This window comes from Oryctolagus cuniculus, chromosome 11 (genome assembly GCF_964237555.1).
Source record: "Oryctolagus cuniculus chromosome 11, mOryCun1.1, whole genome shotgun sequence".
Classification (NCBI taxonomy): Eukaryota; Metazoa; Chordata; class Mammalia; order Lagomorpha; family Leporidae; genus Oryctolagus; species Oryctolagus cuniculus.
In genome coordinates, this window is record NC_091442.1 from 115129144 (window position 1) to 115148498 (window position 19355).

Below are 19355 nucleotides of genomic sequence, written 5' to 3' on the forward strand. Positions count from 1 at the left end.
TCTAGGTATTGCGTTCTTACAAACCAGCACGCACTCTCAGACCACGGCCGAAGAATGGAATGGGCTCCTCCCCCTCAGCTGGGTCCTCGGTGAGCGACACTGACTACGAGCATACAGCGGGTGGCCCGGGGGTTCTGGGACTGTCTGATTGCTCTTTTGTAATGGTGACAGAGAGCGGAAAGGCCTCTCCAGGTCCGCCTGTGACAGATGTCACCGCACCAGGAGCGCTACAAAGGGGCGAACTCACCTGCCTTCAGTGCGGGAAAAGGACTGAGCCTCAAGCGCTGCCTACCCGGCAGGAGCCGAGTGCTAGGAGGCGCAGGACGTGCGTCCCGAAGCCGCTGGAAAGCACCGCGCAAACGGGCACGAGACAGGCGCTCTCACTAAGTGTGTAAGATGCTTCATTCACGGTAACTTGGCCGAAAGGGCAGAGTAACTGTCAAGGGGCTGCTTTTATTCTAGCTCTACGAATACTGAGTTGAAAATGATGTGCCCATTTTCAGCACGTTGTTTATGATCAAGGGGCTGTTTGCACTGCAGGTGGATGCAGACTCCACCGGTTAAAGTTGTCTCCAGTGAGCGTTACTGTTCATCTGCTACAGCAGCTGTCTGGGCTAGAAAACCAATCTCACAGGAGGTCCCTGGTTGTAAGACAAAGAAAAATGGGCAGCTTCCCCCTAGAGACTCAGATGCTACCATCCAACCTCTGCAACATAAAGACAGACACACTCTGAGCCAGCCATTCCATTTCTAACCTGACACTAATATTGTTATTTTTCAGTAATTGAGGGAGGGAAAAGAGTGGAAGGCAAAGTGTTAACAGAGCAAAACTAATTAGGAATTTTAAATGTGAAATGCACTGAAGTCCTCATCAGCCAGAACGACAACAGCAAAGCTCTGTCTTAAAACTCATCAGGCCTGAGGAACCCCATTCCGATTCGAGAACCACGAAGCAGCACTATGGAAAGTGTGCAGGGAGATCCCTCTAGGTTTTCCAACCCAGTAAACACAAACGCTGTCTTCTTTTTGATCAGCACCCCACCCACCCACCCAAACTCAGGACAACAAAAAATGGGCTCCAACACAATGGCCTAACACCTTACTTTTTCTCTTAAGATGAAAAATTGCTCAATATCCTCAACATGCAAAAAGCTGGGGGAAATGAATCTCTTCCAGTCGGCTAGATATATTTTTACAAACTGTTATTACAGACTGGATCACTTTGGTGGGCAGAAGAAACCTGGCAGTGAGCTCTAACTAATCTGCATGAAAGACAAATCACAATGGTTGGGGGAAAAGAAAAAGAAAGAACACAAAGCGGGGGAGGGGGGAGGACAGTGCTCCTTTACATGTAGTTAAGCCTGCACGAGTCACTACCACCGAGTGGCTTCATTTACGTGAAGGAGGCGGGGGCGGAGGGGGGGGCGGGTACTGGTAGGCAGTCTGCCCCATGTAACCTATCATATTGGTAGCTCCTGGAGGCTGTGCAAACTGTTGTGACATCAGTGGCTGTGGCTGCTGCCCAGACCGGCCTATCCCACTAAACTGCTGGCTAGAGCTCTGTGAACTTCTCCCAGTTGTGGTGGTGCTACTGGCTCCGTAAGTGCCAGCACCGTATTCCTGGGCCGTATAGCCACTGGTGCCATAAGCAGCTGCCCCATAGGTGCCTTGACCATAGGTGTATTGGCCTGCTTGAGCTCCAAAGGCGGAATTTGGACTTCCATAGCCACTGCCATTAGCATAACCGGCTCTATCGGTTTCAGCACGATCTCGATAGCTTGCAGAGTCTCTCCGGCCACCATCCTTGACTCCTCGAAGCCGCCGGTCACACTCATCCTGATACATCAGGTTGGGATTGTTGGCTGAGGAAGTGGTCCGGTACCGAGAACGGCCTCCTGACGGAAGGACAGAAGGCAACTTTAAATTCAAGGAACGCGATCCAGCCACAGCTGTATCAACACGAGTGACTGCACGTTCCCTGGATCCCTGAAAGCAGCCTCTAACTGGTAACATCAGTAACATTCAACGATACCCAGCTTGGCACCCTTCCAACTTGGCACCCTTCTAGGGTCTCGACTACTTGAGGACGACCAACCAACACAATTTTGGGAGTTTCTGGGATTCTACTGTGTTTTGGGACAATCTGGAGATTCTACTGTATTTTAGAACTGTGTCGTCCCAACTGTCACATCTCACTCCATAAAGAGGACCAAAAACACTAGGTAAGTATTTTGAACGTATTAAAAAGCAATGGTAATTTAGCTTAATTTTTGAACATGCGCTATACATTTCAAAACTCAAAAGATGAGTTTCAGATTGTCATCTACAAAAATACTGTGCTGCAAAAATAGGACAATTACGACAAACTTTACATTTTCTTATTTAGCAGAGCTTATGGAAACTACTGAACACTGTCCTCTTGTCTTCACTAAACATCCACCTCAAAGCCTTCACAGTATTCAGAAAGACGAGACACAGCAACGTCAGGAGGAAAACACCTCGGCAGCGCCTGCAGAGCTCCAGGGCTCAGCCTTACCCCCTCCGCCGCCGCCGCCTCTGTGGTCCACCAGCTGCATCAGCTTGGGGTTGATGGCCTGATTGGCCTCCTCCAGCACCTTGATCAGCTCTCTGGCCTGCTTCAGGTTCCCTGGGGTGAAGAAGGTATACGCAGTGCCCTTGTTGGTGCTACGAGCCGTTCGGCCAATACGGTGCACATAGTCCTCTGAGCTGTTTGGATAGTCATAGTTGATCACAAACTTGACATCTTCCACATCTGCAGTCGGCGACGCGTCAGTGTGCAGGTGGATGTGGCAGGGAAAGAGAAGAGAAAGGACATGCCAACAACAGGTGGGAAGCACGAATGCAGATGACAGCAAGAGGAGAGAAGATCAAGTTAGTAACCGCTCTGAGCAGGAACAAAACAAGACTCATCCCAACAGAGTAAAAGAGGATTGATTAGTGGTTCCTGGGACATGCATGGGACACTATAAAAGCCGACGGAAACCCCGATCATTCAAACTCCAATCATTCAAACTCCTGCCTCTACTATGCGGCCAATATACTGACAGGAGCTACACCAGAACTGGTCTTTAACAAATTCCTTTTCGAAACTGGAATCGTAGAAGAGAGGCGTTAATTCGCAAAGCCAAATCACTTCTACTCTGTTGGGAGAAGCCTGGCAAACTCTACCAACACCACGACAAACTTACCTTCCAGCCAGTCACAGAGCAAAATGAGAAAAGGAGTTTCACAGACTCATTACTATGCTTTGCAGACTTAATCCAAACATTTACGTTAGGCTGATTCCTTTCTGCTCTTGCATCTTAAAACACTGATCACAGCCAAAGTCAAGTCTATACCGATTTTTCTTTTGCATAAATATTCTGATTATTTTTCTCTCGATTACCACAAGAACACATTACACTAAAATTTCACTCTACCAAGCCCAGCTTCTGCCAAATGAGTGTTTTGCTCAACTCAAGGTTATTTTAACCCAGTACTTGTTTCAATTATTGCAGATTGTCTATGTGACCTGGGAAATTATATAAATAGCCAAAGAATGTGGGAAAAACCATGAAACCTTGAGACAGTTTGATATTCTGTCCACTGCTGAGAATTGGGCTGAGTAACTTCCTAATGCTTACAGTATGTAAATGTTAGTGTAATGCTTTCAGCTAAATGTTTTTTAAACCTACTTAAACAACAAATTTAATATAACAAAGAATCCTAATGTTTTGTGGAAAAATCTGCATTTTACAAAGAATATTCAGAAAATATCCTAGATAAAACACAGATTTTTGTGATATAAGTAATTAAAAAACATTCTCTGTTTGTTACCAGACCGATGCACACTCCCTCCTCCTTTGGGAAACCGCTGCAGCCGATCCCGTCTCTTTGCCTTTTATTTTTGGCGGCCTCCTTTCGAAAACTCCGCCTTCTGACACGGGACCACTGGAGCGCGGGGAGCATGCATCAAGGGTCCGTGGCAGTGAGAAGTCCCCACACACGCTCGCTCTGTGAACTGGCTTAGATGCTTCTCTGTAGCCCCATTTGGTTGCCATGCGCCGGAGAACCTGGGTTCGGGTAAAAATTTCAGGTCCTCCAACGCCTCCCCCAAGGATAATTGGGGTGATTGTAGAAAAAAATAATTAATAAAAAAAAAGCAAGTTACATCCAAAGGGTCAGACCGCATCTATTGCCCAGACTGGATTAATTTCAGGGGGAAGGGGAGATGATTTTTTTTTTTTAAAAATCAGCTGTTGGTACAGGGCTTATGAAGAGGGGCATTATGTCTGTTTCTTATTACAATAAAGGCTCCTCAGTCTTTACTGACCCTTAAGTCCTGAATCACACCAGAAAGACGAGAAGGCACTTATCACAGGGGGCAGCGTGAGTCTCCGGCTCGGGTCGTTGATGCAACAATTAAAAAAATGTACAGGGCCAGGAAGGACGTTAAGACGGGGTGGGCGGGGAGGAGGGCTGGGGCAGGGCGGGGGTTATATCCGTGACCACATCTTCAGAGCTGGAGCAAGGCTCCCTAGTCAATCCCAGTGTGTGCGACCACGGAAAGCAGAGCAGGCTCAGCCCCTGCGCTGGACGCACAGAGGCGGGCTTTCCGGACGGGAAGCACTGGGCTCTGGGATCAACAGTTCAGACGCTAACACTTGGAGGGAGTTCTAGAGGGGTTCAGTGGGGGGCAGAGGCATGGTGCAAGTTCTTCACACTGGAAAGGCGTCCTGTGTGCACACGGCTGGCTGAGAGCACGTAAGAGCAAGCGCGGACCTTGGGCTTCCTCGAGTCAGGCCTGCCCTGATGTTACTTGTGCACTGCCACAATACCAGCTTGCCGCCTTTAGAGAAGATGCTGTAGCAGGGTAAGAAATGGACAAGTTCGTGCTTTGGCCAGCTGCCCAGGATAAGAAACTGCCCTGGGAAGTCCTACGACATGGCCTCTAACTCCAATCGCTAACTAGGAGGGACTGAGACCAGCCAACAGGCTCATCTAGAGCTACTTCGGCCCAATGTAGATTTGCCTCGGCCATGTACTGAGTGATCTGCAGCTGATATCAAAGCTTCTGTTAAAAAACAAAACAAAATAAATTCAATATTTTTAGCTTAACAGTGTGTAGTTTAAACAAAAAAAGAAAAAATCCCAGTGGAAAGGGATTCGTGATTGCCTGTTATAAGTATGACTATCACAGAATCGTGGGAATCAAAGAACTTACCTGAAGGGACATTTAAGAGGCCATCGCTTGACAGGAAGTGAAAAAAGGCCTGGTGACTCAGCTGAAAACTGCGCCCCTGTCTGTGAGGTAGAAGCCTTCACTTTCCAGGATCCTGTAGGACCTTGGTCAGAGTTCTGCCATTGCGGTGGGTTTTCTCCCTCCTTTGATTTTTACAAGGCAGCACACAAAGGGGCCCGAAACAAGCACTGATGATGAGTAACAAGAAACAGACTCGAGGGACCTTCCCTCTCCCTCACTGCGCGAGCGAGGGGTGGGGTGAAGAGTCTAAGTCATTCTAATGGTAGCCAATTGATTTGGTTTCGATATGCAAGGGAACATGGAGCATGTTTTTAATTGTCTAGGCAAGATGCACAAAGAAGCTACCAGCACATAGCAAGCCTGTTTAAAAACCACCATTACTGAAAGCTTGTATAGAAACTGCTTTCAGGCCTCCACCTCCTCTCCCAACAGGCCCAAGTTCTAACGGCACAGATCCAGACATGACCTCAGAGGGCAGAGACAACTTCCCATCATGGCTGCGAGCCACCACCTCTGAAGGAGGGGACGGACATTTCAAGGGATACAAAGGCTTCATCATTTTGTGCCCTGACTTGAATACTGGCTTCTACTCAACAGCATAAGGGAATACAGTACTTCTCACCTTACTGGGCAAGACACTAAATGCCCAACAATTTAAAGATTTCTTGGTCAGAGAAATAATCTCACTTTTTAAATAGAAAAGTTGTGAGTCAGATCTACTGATTATCTTGTAATGATGGGTAACACGCCACAAGCTGTCTGCATAGATCTTAAGCCAGAGTGGGTCTCAAACTTCAAAGAACACTTCATATGAGGCTCAAATTAGGAAACACATCCATGATATGAGAATGGGGGGGAGGAGGGGATACAATGCCCATGAATATTTTAAGGAAAATCGGGCAATAAAGATGTAATTGCTGAATGATATTGTATCATAAATCTATTTAATCTCATTTGGGAACTAGGCCTCTATGTTCAAATCTATTTATCTATCTAGCATTGATAGACTGGTATTGAAAAAAAGTTAACTCAAACTAGCTCGTAATAGCTACCTAGGTTCGATCAGGATCACTGTACCCAGCCAGGAAACAGGAAAACCAGGAAGAAGCTGAGCTGTCCAACTGTGTATCTCCTCTCCCCCTAACTGAATAGTCATGCCTAGGCCTTGCTGCAGACCAAAGCCTGTTTGTTAGGAGCAGGAAGAGACTTTGAAAATGAAAGAAAAAACAAAAACAAGGTTTTAAAAAAAATCGTGGGGGGAAGGGAAAAATCTTGCTTTTAACTCTTTTAAATATTTATCTAAACGTATGTACATACAACTCTAAATTTGAAATGATGAATATTTAAACAAAAAAGGTACATATACCACTGTCAGAGACACCTATCTATACAAACCTAGCCCACGGGAGGCTACATCTGTGGCAATGAGGATGGGAGCCTTTCCAGAACGGAACTCTGTGGGGAGCAAAAAGAAGTTCTGTCAAGGTTAAGTGGCACATCCTAAAATGGCAGATTCTTACATGAGATTGTTAAAAATCCTCATCATTTTTTTAGCAGAGGGACGATAGACCAGGAAGTAACTTCTACTAATAAATGACAATCTATGTCCGTTAGCAACAAAAACCAACGTAAGCCCAAGTATTATTTCCCCTAGAAGTTATGTCCCAAGTGTAGTGTGTTTGTGTCTGGGAAATCTAAAAGATTTCCCACTGCTAATGCTCCAAATGCCTCCAAACGCCAAGGCTGGGTCAGGCTGAGGCCAGCAGCCAGACTCAGGTCGGGTCTCCTAGCTGGGGGCAGCAGCCAGACTCAGGCCAGGTCTCCTAGCGGGGGCAGGGAGCCGCCTACTCGGGCCATCCTCTGCTGCCCTCCAGAGCATCCGTGAGCAGAAGGCTGTAACGCGGCATGGAGCCGGGACTTGAGCCCAGGCGCGCAGATGTGGGGTGCAGCAGCTTCCGCACCACTGTGCCAGACGGCCCGCCCATGAGGTGTTAGCAGATACCCAGCTGTGAGAAACCACTACTCAGCCTGCAGAGACAAAATGTCTACTAGCTGGTCCTCAACAGATTAAGGAAAAAAAAGCCCATGGAAAAATGCTCAGTTCTGGACTTACCATTAAGAACCCAGTCTCTTTCTGGTTGACTCTTGTCCCCATGGATACACATAGCTGGCCACCTATGAAAAGAAAAGTGACCAATGTTTCAGAAGGCTTTAAAATAAACAAAACTAAGCTATATATAAAAAGAAACGCTGCCCATAATTCTGATGAACTCCTAAGACTCCTAGAAACAGCCTTCATCGAAGAGTAAGCCGCACGCCAGCGTTAAGGTGAGACCTCTGCAACACTGACCACAAATCCCCACTCAAAACCCGGTGCTGCACTCACCCATCTCTGCGCATCCTCCGAGTGAGGTCATCACAGCGTCTCTTTGTCTCCACAAATATGATTGTTTTGTTTTCCTTTTCAGCCATGATTTCCTCCATCAGCTGGATCAATCTGAAAGACCAGTGTTACAGCCATTGTGTCAGAAAAGACCTCCCTATATATTATGCAGAAGATACGTCTTCTCCCAAAGTTAAGGAATTGCTTTCTCACTACCCATTTAAAAGGCTCAGTAAACATATGTTGGACACTCACTCAGAACTGCTTTATGTTCCTGAGAAACATCAACTCACACTACTCTCACGGCAAGTCTGAAGTAGGTGGAATCATCTCCATTTCACAGATGGAAGAACTAAAGAGAACGTGAGCCTAAACCTAACATTAAACAGCTGGAAATTAGCAGGACCAGGATTCAAACCCAAGGATCGGCCAGTGCAGCCACTCAATAGGCTAATCCTCCGCCTAGCGGCGCCGGCACACCGGGTTCTAGTCCCGGTTGGGGCACCGGATTCTGTCCTGGTTGCCCCTCTTCCAGGCCAGCTCTCTGCTGTGGCCCGGGAGGGCAGTGGAGGAAGGCCCAGGTGCTTGGGCCCTGCACCCCATGGGAGACCAGGAGAAGCACCTGGCTCCTGGCTTCGGATCAGTGCGGTGCACCGGCCGCAGCGGTCATTGGAGAGTGAACCAATGGTAAAGGAAGACCTTTCTCTCTGTCTCTCTCTCACAAAACCAAAAACCAAAAACCAAGGATCTAGAACTCTGGCCTTTAACCACAGGGCTCTGGTGAATGCTAAACAAGATGGTATTTTAGAAAGCTAGCCAATTGGGGCTGGCGCCACGGTGCAAGTTAACCCTCCGCCTGCGGTACTGGGATCCCATATGGGTGCCTGTTCTAGTCCTGGCTGCTCCTCTTCCAGTCCAGCTCTCTGCTGTGGCCTGGGAAAGCAGAAGATGGCCCAAGTCTTTGGGCCCTTGCACCCACATGGGAGACCTGGAACAATCTCCTGGCTCCTGACTTTGGATCGGTGCAGCTCTGGCCATTGTGGCCATCTGGGGAGTGAACCAGCACCCCGGAGGAAAGAAGACTTTTCTCTCTGTCTCTCCCTCTCATTGTCTGTAACTAGAAAGCTAGCCAATGCTTATGTTTTCAGGCCTCAAAAACCAGTGGCTTCTCAAATTCTTTACTTCTGGATTATTAGGAAAGACTTATCAGCATTAGCAGAACAAGACAGTGCCATCTCCCGCATACTTGTGGTCCTTTTCGCTCTCCATGCAGACATCCACAATCTGGAGGATGTTGTGGTTGGCGCTCAGCTCCAGATTGCCCACGTTGATCTGGGTGTAATCACGCAGGAAGTCCTCCGCGAGCTGCCGGACTTCTTTCGGCCAGGTTGCACTCCACATCAAAGTCTGCCTATCAGGCTAGCAGGAAAAGAAAGGTTTTCTTTTAGGCTAAGGAACTGCACAAGAACCTCTGAGTGCAACGAGGCAACGCATGAGCTTCACGCACCCTGATTTGGTCAACAATTTTACGGATCTGGGGCTCAAAGCCCATATCAAGCATTCTGTCAGCCTCATCCAGTACAAGGTAAGTACACCGACGAAGATTTGTCTTTCCCGACTCCAGGAAATCTATTAGGCGTCCAGGAGTAGCTATGCAGATCTCAACACCTGTAAAATAAAATTAAATCCAGCCAATTAAGACTCCCGTCTACACTGCCCAAGCCTCACCAAATAAACTCCGCAGCAGCAGCGCCGGCGGCTGTGCCCGGCGCCACAGAGCGGGCAGAAGGAGCTTCCAGAGGACCAGACTCGCACCCAAGCCTCTACCCGTGGTGAAGCTCGTTCTCCCTCAAACAGCTGTCTTCACCTCACCTGAGAATCGCTAAGCTGCTGGAACACTCAGTACTGCACTAGAACGCACGACTCAGCTTCATTCACAGAAACCGACACAGCGAGCCCGAGAGCAGCTCCCCGGCCGGCGCCTCATTACCTCGCTCCAAGTCCCGAATCTGAGGCCCTTTGGGAGCGCCGCCGTAGATGCAGGTGCTCTTCAATCTGGAGCATTTGCCGTAGTCGTCAGCCACCTGCTGCACTTGCTGGGCGAGCTCTCTGGTAGGAGCCAGCACTAGACACTGCAACAGGAAGGGAGAACGAAACCTTGACACGCAAGGAAACGGAAAACGCACACCAACCAAGTACTCAAGGCAATCGCTCATTGTTGTCCAATATGGCAATCTCAAAATACGCGACTGGGTAAGGGAAGTGGCAGGCAGGGAGTCAAGTACTCCAGAATGTGTGGAATTATTAATTTTAGTATTTGGCATATACTATTGATAGATTACGACTCTACCTGTCACCTGCAGATTTACAAATGGTACTACCCAGTCATAAAGGGGTAACTAAAAAAATGGACAAGTGGCTTTAAAATATTAAAGCAACAAAAACATGGATTAAAATATTAGCAAGAGGGGCCGGCACTGTGGTGTAGTACATTAATCTTCCACCTGCAGCACCAGCATCCTACATGGGCACTGGTTCTAGTCCTGGCTACTCCTCTTCCAATCCAGCTCTCTGCTATGGCCTGGGAAAGCAGTAGAAGATGGCCCAAGTGCTTGGGCCCCCAACGTGGGAGACCTGGAAGAAGCTCCTGGCTCTTGGTTTTGGATTGGCATAGCTCTGGCCGCTGTGGCCATTTGGGGAGTGAACCACCAGAAGATCTGTCTCCTCTCTCTCTTGTTTTCTGTAACTCTCTCAAATAAATAAATAAATAAAATCTTAAAAAAAAATTTAGCAAGAAACACGTGAGTAAGATAATGGCAGGACTGACACTTCTCAGTTAGGTTCTATGCCAGGTGTATTAGGTAAAAACAGACAACTTACATATAATGTGACAATTCTGTAGAATCCGGCCAAAACTACAAAATCCAGACTCTGAGTTAAAGTTTTCATACATACCACTGACAAATAATGATCCTCATTCTGTGCCCTTATCCATTAACATCAGCTAATTCAATACAGCTAACAATCAGTCATACAAAACACATCACCTACTATACAAACTAATATATTATGGTATAATATACATATTTCTAAATTTGAATGGCAATTTAAAAAAGCAATATATCCAAATGCTTGGAGATTGTGATGCAAATCTTATACCAAATAGCCTAAGTGAAAATGATCAGACCAGAAAACTGTGCTGCCCTACAAACATTTATAAAAAATGCATGCACAAAGAATACATATTCCCCAACCTGATTTTAAAAACCACAGGACAGGGATCTCTTTCATATCTCTTTTGTATTTCTCATTATTGAGCGATTAAAAATTGCTCTTGAATTTACCGCATAGAAGTGCATTTTGATGAACACAGATTTAAGAGTAGACTTTGGTGTGTGATGCTGGGCTGATCATTTAAATGTACTTCCAGATATGGAGGGTGGAATTAAGAATGAAATCAGATAATGCATGTAAAGCAATAATCAATAAATCACATCTTTCTTAGAACTATAAACAAACTGAAATATACTTACAATTGGGCCATCTCCCCTTTCCAAGTATGGCTGGTGGTTAATATGAACAATTGCAGGCAGCAAATACTGGAGTGGAAAAAGAATGACAGTCTTACATCATCACAAAAACAAAAAACAAAACACAAGAGCCATGCAAATTTGAACCCAAAAAGGCTTCCACACTGATAGCTAGAAGTTGAAATACTCCCTATATTATCTGAATTATACTTTTATAAAAATTGAGAATATATGGACAACCCTAATAGCAATAAGAATCACTTTCTAGTACATACCGCCAATGTCTTCCCAGATCCAGTTTGAGCAATGCCCACCATATCCCGACCACTAAGAGCCAATGGAAATCCCTGGCACTGAATTGGTGTTGGTTCTGTGAAGTGCTGATCCATCAACACATCCATTACATACTCTGCAAAAGAATAAATATGCTACTGTTCTAAGCAAAACTAAGGACACAGACAAAATGTGTTCTTAAAAATTGTTACGCTCCCTGAAGGCAGGATTTATCCAAGTATTTTATCTTTACTGAATCTCACAGCTACTGCTGAGAGGACTGCTGTCCCTGGGGGATAGCTGGGGATGGCTCAAGTATTTTGGTCCCTGGGCCTGGTCCAGCTCTGGCTGTTGTGGGCATTTGGGGAGTGAAAACAGCAAGACAGACACTCTCTTCTGCCTTTCAAATGAAATGAAAATAAAGAAAAAAGTTCACAGTCTAAACTGGAGAACATATGAGCACAAAAATTTCTAAGCACCAACACGGTATTTACTGCTAGCCATGAACAGATTTTTCAGAAAAATTTAAACCATTATGTAAAATACATTAACAATTTTGCAAAACGATTCCATTTGTCTTTGCAATTCTGAGCCTAGGTCAAAACTTTAACCTATTATTCATGTTTACCACTCAACAGTTAAGCTTATGCAATGAAGAACACTCACGTGGGAAGTTGGCATGATGGAAGGCAAACACAGGTTTAGGACAAACATCTCCCCCTCTCACTGTGATCTCTTTCTTCCGGCGTAGCTCATCAACCTCATACTATGGAAGTAAATGAAGACAAATTAGTAAACAAGTTATTCCAAATACTTAAAACTTACATTCCTGTCAGCTGGAAAATCAACACCCAATCCACAGTCACAGTGGCAAATATACGCAATATCTTTATAAAAATTATTTGAGAAAAAAGAAAAAAAATAAAAATTATTTGAAGGGCAGAGTTCTATATATCAACATAGACACACAGAGAGTGAGAGCAAGAGCAAGAGAGATCTATCTTCCATGCACTGGTTCACTCCCCAAAAGGCCACAACAGCCAAGCCAAAAACAGAGGAGCTTCGGCCAGGTCTCCCACGTGGTTGCAATGGCCCAAGCACGTGGACCATCTTATGCTTTCCCAGGCGCACTAGCAGAGAACTGGATCAGCTGGGCTTGATCCACCACTCAATTGCAGGCCCTGTATTCACTACTGGTTTTATATATATTCAACTTTGTGAGTTAATTAACAATGTAGGTGATTAAGGGTTCTATTTCCACAGGAGAAAACAAACTCAAGAGAGTCAGTCATGGCGCTGGAGCTGTAGCGTAGTGGGTCACGTCTCCGCCTGCGGCCCTAGCATCCCATATGGGTGCTGGTTCCAGTCCGGGCTGCTCCTCTTCTGATCCAGCTCTCTGCTGTGCCTAGTGAAGTAGCAGAGGTTGGCCCCAAATGCTTGGGCCCCTGCCTGCACTCACGTGGGAGACCTGCAAGACACTCCTGGCTCCAGACGGGCTCAGCTCCAATTGTTGCAGCCATTTGGGGAATGAACCAGAGGATGGAAGGTCTTTCTCTCTGTCTCTCCATCTCACTGTCTATAACTCTACCTCTCAAATAAATAAATAAAATCTTTAAAAAAAAAAGTTATTCACCCACCCAAGGTCAGAACTAGGAAGAGAGGAAAAAATATAACAAGGAAGTTCAGGCCCAAGTTTTCAATACACTTTCTTCTGAACAAGTAACCATTTTATGGATAGAATGGAAAGCAATCATAATGAGGTTAAAAAGACTATACAATGTTGTTTTAAAATTATTACACTTCATAGATGAAAAGACATCGCCCAATCTACAAGACCGTTAAAACCATGTATGGTAAATAGGTCAGAGAGCACTCAGCACGAGAAACCCGCCCACGGGGTGTCTGCCTCTCAGGAGCATCAGAGGGCTTCCGAAGAGCCCAAGGGACTTCTCACCCCCCAGAGAAAACCTCAGGGCAACAGCAGTACACAACCAAACTCTTGCTCATACTGCACATAAAAAGATAAAAACAAACAAACGTACTGGAGTCAGCCTTGCTACTTCTGGATGTTCCACATAAAAATTCTTCTCAAACTTGGGAAGCTCACTCAAATCCCATTTCTTCTTACGTAAACGCTCCCCAGGATTACCAAATTTCTTCAGGGGAAGGCCACCACCACCTCTTGCTCCAAACCTAGAATCAGCATTTTAAATCAATTAATATTATTGTACCTTACATGGCGCACACACACACAAAGGTGGACTCCCAGTATACACCAGCAGTCTCCCAGACTGTTTTATTACTCTTCAGTGCTTAAAATAGAATCTGACAATAAATACAGTACAGGTTAGCAACAAGCGGTACTGGGTACCAACTGTACACCAAACACTGTTTTAAGTAGTGCTAAAGACACTGTGAATGAAACAGACTTAAGTCTCTACTCCCGCGTAACAGACATGCAGGGAAATACCGAGCTTAAATCAACAGCCAGGCTGTGGACAGCGGGAAAATGCCAATGTAGGTGGAGCCCACACTCGGAGCAGCTTCTTGGATCTCTCCCCTGTGACGAGCCCCGCTACTGTCTGCTCACCTGGGCAGGAAGACCACTGGGACCTGTGACGGACTGCTGGGCTGGTCTTCACCTCGTTTACGCTACTCAAAGACCCACAACTAAGATGTATGACCTTTTCTTCCTCCTCTTTCCACCTTTTACTTTTGCTCTCAAATAGAACTCATATGAAGAAAAAGCTATTAGTAAGTTACTTAAGGTTTTAAAAGCAAACAGATTATTAAAATCCATTTCTTGGAGTGGGCCTTCAAGACAGAGTGCCTGGGCTCAATCCCAGCCCCACTCCTGATCCAGCTTCCTGCTAGCATGCGCCCTGCGAGGCAGCAGGTGATATCTAAAGTACTTGGGTCTCCACTACCCAAAGTGGGTAGAATTCCAGGTTCCTGGCTTTGGCCTGGCCCAGCCCTGGGTGTTGCAGGCACATAGGAATATATCAATAGATACAAGACCTCTTCCTTTCAAAAAAAAAAAAAAAATTAAAAATGCTTTAAAATGAATTTGTGGTTAAAAATTGACTCATTTTTGTGCAAGGCAGAGTTAGAGAGGGGAAGAGACAAGACAAACTTCCCTCTCCTACTCCACTCCACAGATGCTACAAGGGCTAGGACTGCAACTCCACCCAGACTGTTCACTTGGCTGGCAGGGGCCCATGCAGGCATCAGCAGGGAGGACGACTGGAAGCAAGAGTAGCCAGGACTCCAACCAGCACTCACGTAATTCCAGATTCCAGCATGGTGGTGGCGTCTTAACCCATCACACAGTACTGGCCCCTTTTGTGTTTTGTAGCAGGTAAGCTCAACTGGAATACAAATATGGCCACCCACCGAAAATGAAATAGAAAATACAAGCTACTTTCCCTAGAAAAATCCTAACAGTAAGATGGCCTTCATTTCCCCTATTTCAACCTACGCAAAGTTTGGGGCTGTGTTTGGCACACAAATTGTATAAAGTGTTTCTTCATCCCATTTCCTCACTCCTTGTCAATCACCTCACTGAACTGAATTTCCCTTTCCCACCCTAACTCACCTGCACAAAGTTCCACTTTGCAGCGGACAGGCAGTAGCTGCACTCCTCTAAGGGCCCTCAGCTCTCTACAACTGAAAGCATCAGAACCCTCGGCTCAGACAGCAGGCAGGGCTGGTCCCAAGACAGTGAGTGGTGTTTCAAGAGTCAGAACAGTCAGCCAGACGTTTCTCTACACGTGAGTGCCCCGGGTTCACTGCATAGTCACACCCACAGGCAGGAACTGGGCTAATGCCGCTGACTGAACTGCTTATCCAGAAGAGACTAGGAATGCAAAGAAAACTGAAAGCACAGGGAGACACCTATCAGTGACATTTTGAATACGCACTCAGGTGTAAGGCTCAATGTTACACAGACCAAAGGCCACCTGGAGTGGCTCTGTCGCCCACACCTGTAAAGCAGCAAACACTGTAAAGTGCTCAAGAAACAGTCTGCAGAGACCGCCAGCCTGCTCTCACACGGATCTCGGGTGTGACTCCACTGCTGTTACCACATACGTTTTCTTTGAAGGCTTATTTGAAGCTTATCATTGTTATTTTAAAAAATTGTTTCTTGGGGCCAGCACTGGGACACAGCATGCAGGTAAAGCCACTGCCTGCAATGCAAGCATTCCACATAGGGACCACTTCAGATCCCAGCTGCTCCACTTCTGATCCAGCCCCCTGCTAAAAATGGCCTGGGAAAAGCAGGGGAAGGTAGCCCAAGGGCTTGGGCCCCTGCACCCACGTAGGAGACCCATAATAAACTCCTGGCTTCAGCCTGGTGCAGCCCTGGCCATTGTGACCAACTGAGGAGTGAACCAGCAGATGGAAGATGTCTTTGCCTCTCGCTGTGTAACTCATATGGCCACCGGTTCAGGACCCAGCTGCTCCACTTCCAATCCTGCTCTCTGCTATGGCCTGGGGAGGCAGTGGAAGATGGCCCAAGTCCTTGGGCACCTGCACCCGTGTGGGAGACCTGGAAGAAGCTCCTGGCTTTGGAATAGCACCACTCCAGCCAATTGGGGAGTGAAGCAGCGGATGGGAGAACTCTCTCTCTCTCTGCCTTTCCTTACCTGTGTAACTCTTTCAAATGAATAAATACATCTTTTAAAATAAATCTTAATTCAAGTCATTATGGAAGTTTAAAAAAATAAATAAGATATTTTAAGAATTGTTTCCTTTTCTGCCAATTGTTCTTTATTCAAAATCCATTTTAAAGACATCATTTGAATTCTAAGGTTTTTTGGAAAATACACTGCCTTCTACGTCTAGAATTAAAGCTGACCTCACCCTTTGAGAGAGCCTTTTACCCTTGTAGAACTGAGCCTATCCACATGTCCATCACACACGTCCCATCCCACTCCTTGGTGTTATCCTGCTCATTCAGTGTTTACTCACTATAAAGTTTAATTTTGCTTTGCAAGGAATTCAGCTTTGAAGAGCCACATACTAACAAAGCAAATCTTTCTAGTTTTAATGTACAACACATCATTTCTGGACTGTGCATGCACACACACTGACCGCACCCATTCCCCTTTCAAAGCAGTAATTTAGTTACAAATGAAGCAGCAACTCCAATCAGAAATAACAGTGCACAGTGAAGGTAGGGAGGGGCACAGACCTTACCAAAGAATGTCATCTTGTTTCAAATACATTTTCAAAGTTTTAGAAATGCTGTCTGATATTCAAGGAACCAATATGGGATTAACCAAGTGTGGATTGCCAACTTTTCAAATTTTCTCTTACCGTTAGGAAGTATTAAATCACTCACTCACAGTGAAGAAACAGAATGTAACAGTACTCTGGCAGGCAGCCTGTGCGTGCCCACTCCAAGCAGACACTCCTCACCAGAAGGACTACCGTGACCTGTGCCCTCTCTTGGTTTGTATACCCCCGCCCTACTTATGTGCGTTCTGGAACGTTCCCAACCTACCACGATTCGCTTTCTCACTAAACACGCTTGTGTCACGCATGCTGACGCAAACTATTCTTTGTCACTGTTGTGTTGTATTCAACTGCATGAAGACCCACGATACACACACGCTTCCAAAATTCTGTTGTTATGAACATGTCATTCAAGCGTGTTTCACGTACATGGCTCCCAGGGCATTGTGGGCAAGGATTTCTCCAGGCTTGAGTATAACACTGGGGAACTGGGACATTTCCAACGTCTATACACTTTTTCTAAGTGCTTGTTCTGCAAATTTCTAAACTTAACACGAAGCGAACATTTCACTTCTGGCCTCCAAATTTAACACTAAGATAAAATCTTTTTATTCCTTTAATAAGGAACACAGCAAAATAATTCGTTTTCTGTCCATCAAGCGGTCACTGAAGTGACTGGTAAGTCTGGTACTTATGCACGTGAACCACGAGCGAGAGTAATGTCGGGGGAGAAACTGAGCACAATCACGCACATTGTCTCTCGGTTCTCTACGGGACAGCCGCGTAAAGGCTCAGAACAGGCTGAGAGGAGAGGGCTCTTCAACGCCGCACCTGCGTTATGCAGCCACAGGACTCTCCATCCAGATGCCATTCGTTACATCATTAAAAAAACAGTGGCAGGCCAGAAAAAAAAAAGTATGGCAATTTATTTTTTCCCAAACTAACTGAGATCCTTGAGCCCCCGTGTGTTGCGAGGAATTCCAGGGAAGGCAGCACCAGAAACTTCCTGGCCGGGAGGCTGAGAACGAGAAGTTCACGCGGGCCAATGGCAGCACCAAAACATTCAAAAACTAACTCCGCTAACGACAAAAAAACCACCCGAACACGACGTGCGGGCGGCACCGGTGCTTCCCCAGGTATCTGCTGCGGCCTAAGCACTGCTGCCCCCAGCCTGCGGGCCCCCCAACGGTGCTCGCCGGGGACACCTCGCAGAGGAAGCCATTTCGCGTTCCGATTTTTCCAGACACACACGGCGGCGGCGGCCCGGGCAGATCAAATGACCGGGCCGGAGCGGCCGGGCCCGCCAGCCGGGAAGCCGAGGAGGCCCGGCCGCCCCTCCCGCGGCCCCCGGGGCGGGGCCCGCCGCGCCGCCTCACGGCCCGCGCGGGAGGGCCCCCGCCGCCGCCCCGCGTGACCCCGGGGCCGAGGCCCGCGCACGGAGCCGCTACCGGGCCCCGGGGACGGGGGCGCCGCGGCCGGGGCCCTCCCGCGCGGCCGCCTCCGGAAGCCGCTCGCCCCACGCCAGGCCTCTCGTCTGCTCTCTCCTCCCCCCTTACCCTCCACGGTCACGATCCCGGTCCCGGTCCCCGAAGCCGCCACCGCGCATGGTCCCAAATGGATAAAGATCTGGGAGCGGAGCACGGATGGCCGGGCTCGGGAGGGCCTGCGGCTCCGGTCTGGTGACGACCGATGGCGGCGGCGCCTCCGCTGTTGGGGCGGCGGCAGGCGCGGCGCTCTCTCGCTCCGACGCGCTGTCTCCCGTCGCAGACGCCACCGTCGCCGCCTCTCTCGTCGGAGACGGGAGCACAACACAGAGAATCGGGGATATAAAATCGGTGGGCAGGTTTGGCTACGCTCAAACCCGGCAGGGCCGCGGCTCAAGCGTCTCCTTCCTTCCCAGCGACAGCACAAAATGGCGGCGGCCGCTGAGACTGCTCCAACTTAACGCTACGTACGTCGGAGGCGCTACGTAAACAGCGTCTCGGAATAGCCCGAGGGCCCCGCAGGGTGCTACGGGTATTCTCGGAAGCGTGTTACGTCACTTGCGGACCTGGGCGCACTTTGCGCTCGGTAGAAGGAAAAACAAAGTACGCAGCGGGCGTAGGGTTCTCGCGCCACCCGAACTAGAACGTGCGATGGGTGGGGGAAAGAGCCTCCGGTGCGACGTAACATTCTTTGCGTCGTTAGCCGGCCCACTATTGCGAAGGTGCGCAGTCTGCGTAACGCATTCTGTTTCGAGAATAGAGTATTTTGCCGGATTCCGACCGCGGGCCGGAACCCGGCGCCTCCTTGCGCGAGTTGCCTTGCAGACAATAACCGTCCTCCATGTTAGCGTCAGGCTTCGGGTCCTCAGGCGGCAAAAGCCCAGAGGGTTTCTAAAGACCTTGGCTGGCCTGTCCGCTGTCCCCGGGGTCCCTCTCGCCCGGCCGCCCTACGCCTCCCGAGCCTGGCCGCGCGCCCCGGCGCCATTTCCTCGCGGTGGCCCGGCTGCGCCGTCGCCGGCAGCCATGATGGATGCGCCGCGTCCCTTTCTTTAGGGAGTTGGCCCGGCGGCGACGTTGCGGTGCGGGTGAAACGCTCCCTGCTGCGCTCGGTTCGCAGCGACGTGCGTTTCCTGAAGGCGGTATCGTCGCCGTTGACTTGTGTAGCAGGAGGCAAACGTGCCGGG

The 19355-nt window shown here is 47.9% G+C and overlaps 1 protein-coding gene across 1 annotated transcript; it reads right to left on the bottom strand.

The window, feature by feature from the left end:
* Positions 1 to 1084: 1084 nt before the first annotated feature.
* Positions 1085 to 18670, bottom strand: DDX17 (DEAD-box helicase 17). The gene is made up of 13 exons (XM_008257043.4): positions 18244 to 18670; positions 13492 to 13642; positions 12116 to 12215; positions 11452 to 11585; positions 11180 to 11245; positions 9637 to 9778; positions 9154 to 9314; positions 8893 to 9065; positions 7650 to 7760; positions 7377 to 7438; positions 6659 to 6718; positions 2537 to 2773; positions 1085 to 1895 (listed from the first exon to the last, which is right to left on the bottom strand). Exons 1-13 carry the CDS (start codon positions 18291 to 18293, stop codon positions 1390 to 1392), a joined length of 1953 nt encoding a protein of 650 aa, XP_008255265.1. The 5' UTR covers positions 18294 to 18670; the 3' UTR covers positions 1085 to 1389.
* Positions 18671 to 19355: the final 685 nt, after the last annotated feature.

Excerpts from the sequence above, each read along its gene's own strand:
- DDX17 (XM_008257043.4), bottom strand. The coding sequence starts at position 18,293 with ATGCGCGGTGGCGGCTTCGGGGACCGGGACCGGGATCGTGACCGTGGA. Across the intron at positions 11,586-12,115 it reads CCATCATGCCAACTTCCCAC|AGTATGTAATGGATGTGTTG; the intron begins GTGAGTGTTCTT and ends ATTCTTTTGCAG. Across the intron at positions 7,439-7,649 it reads CGGAGGATGCGCAGAGATGG|GTGGCCAGCTATGTGTATCC; the intron begins GTGAGTGCAGCA and ends TTCTTTTCATAG.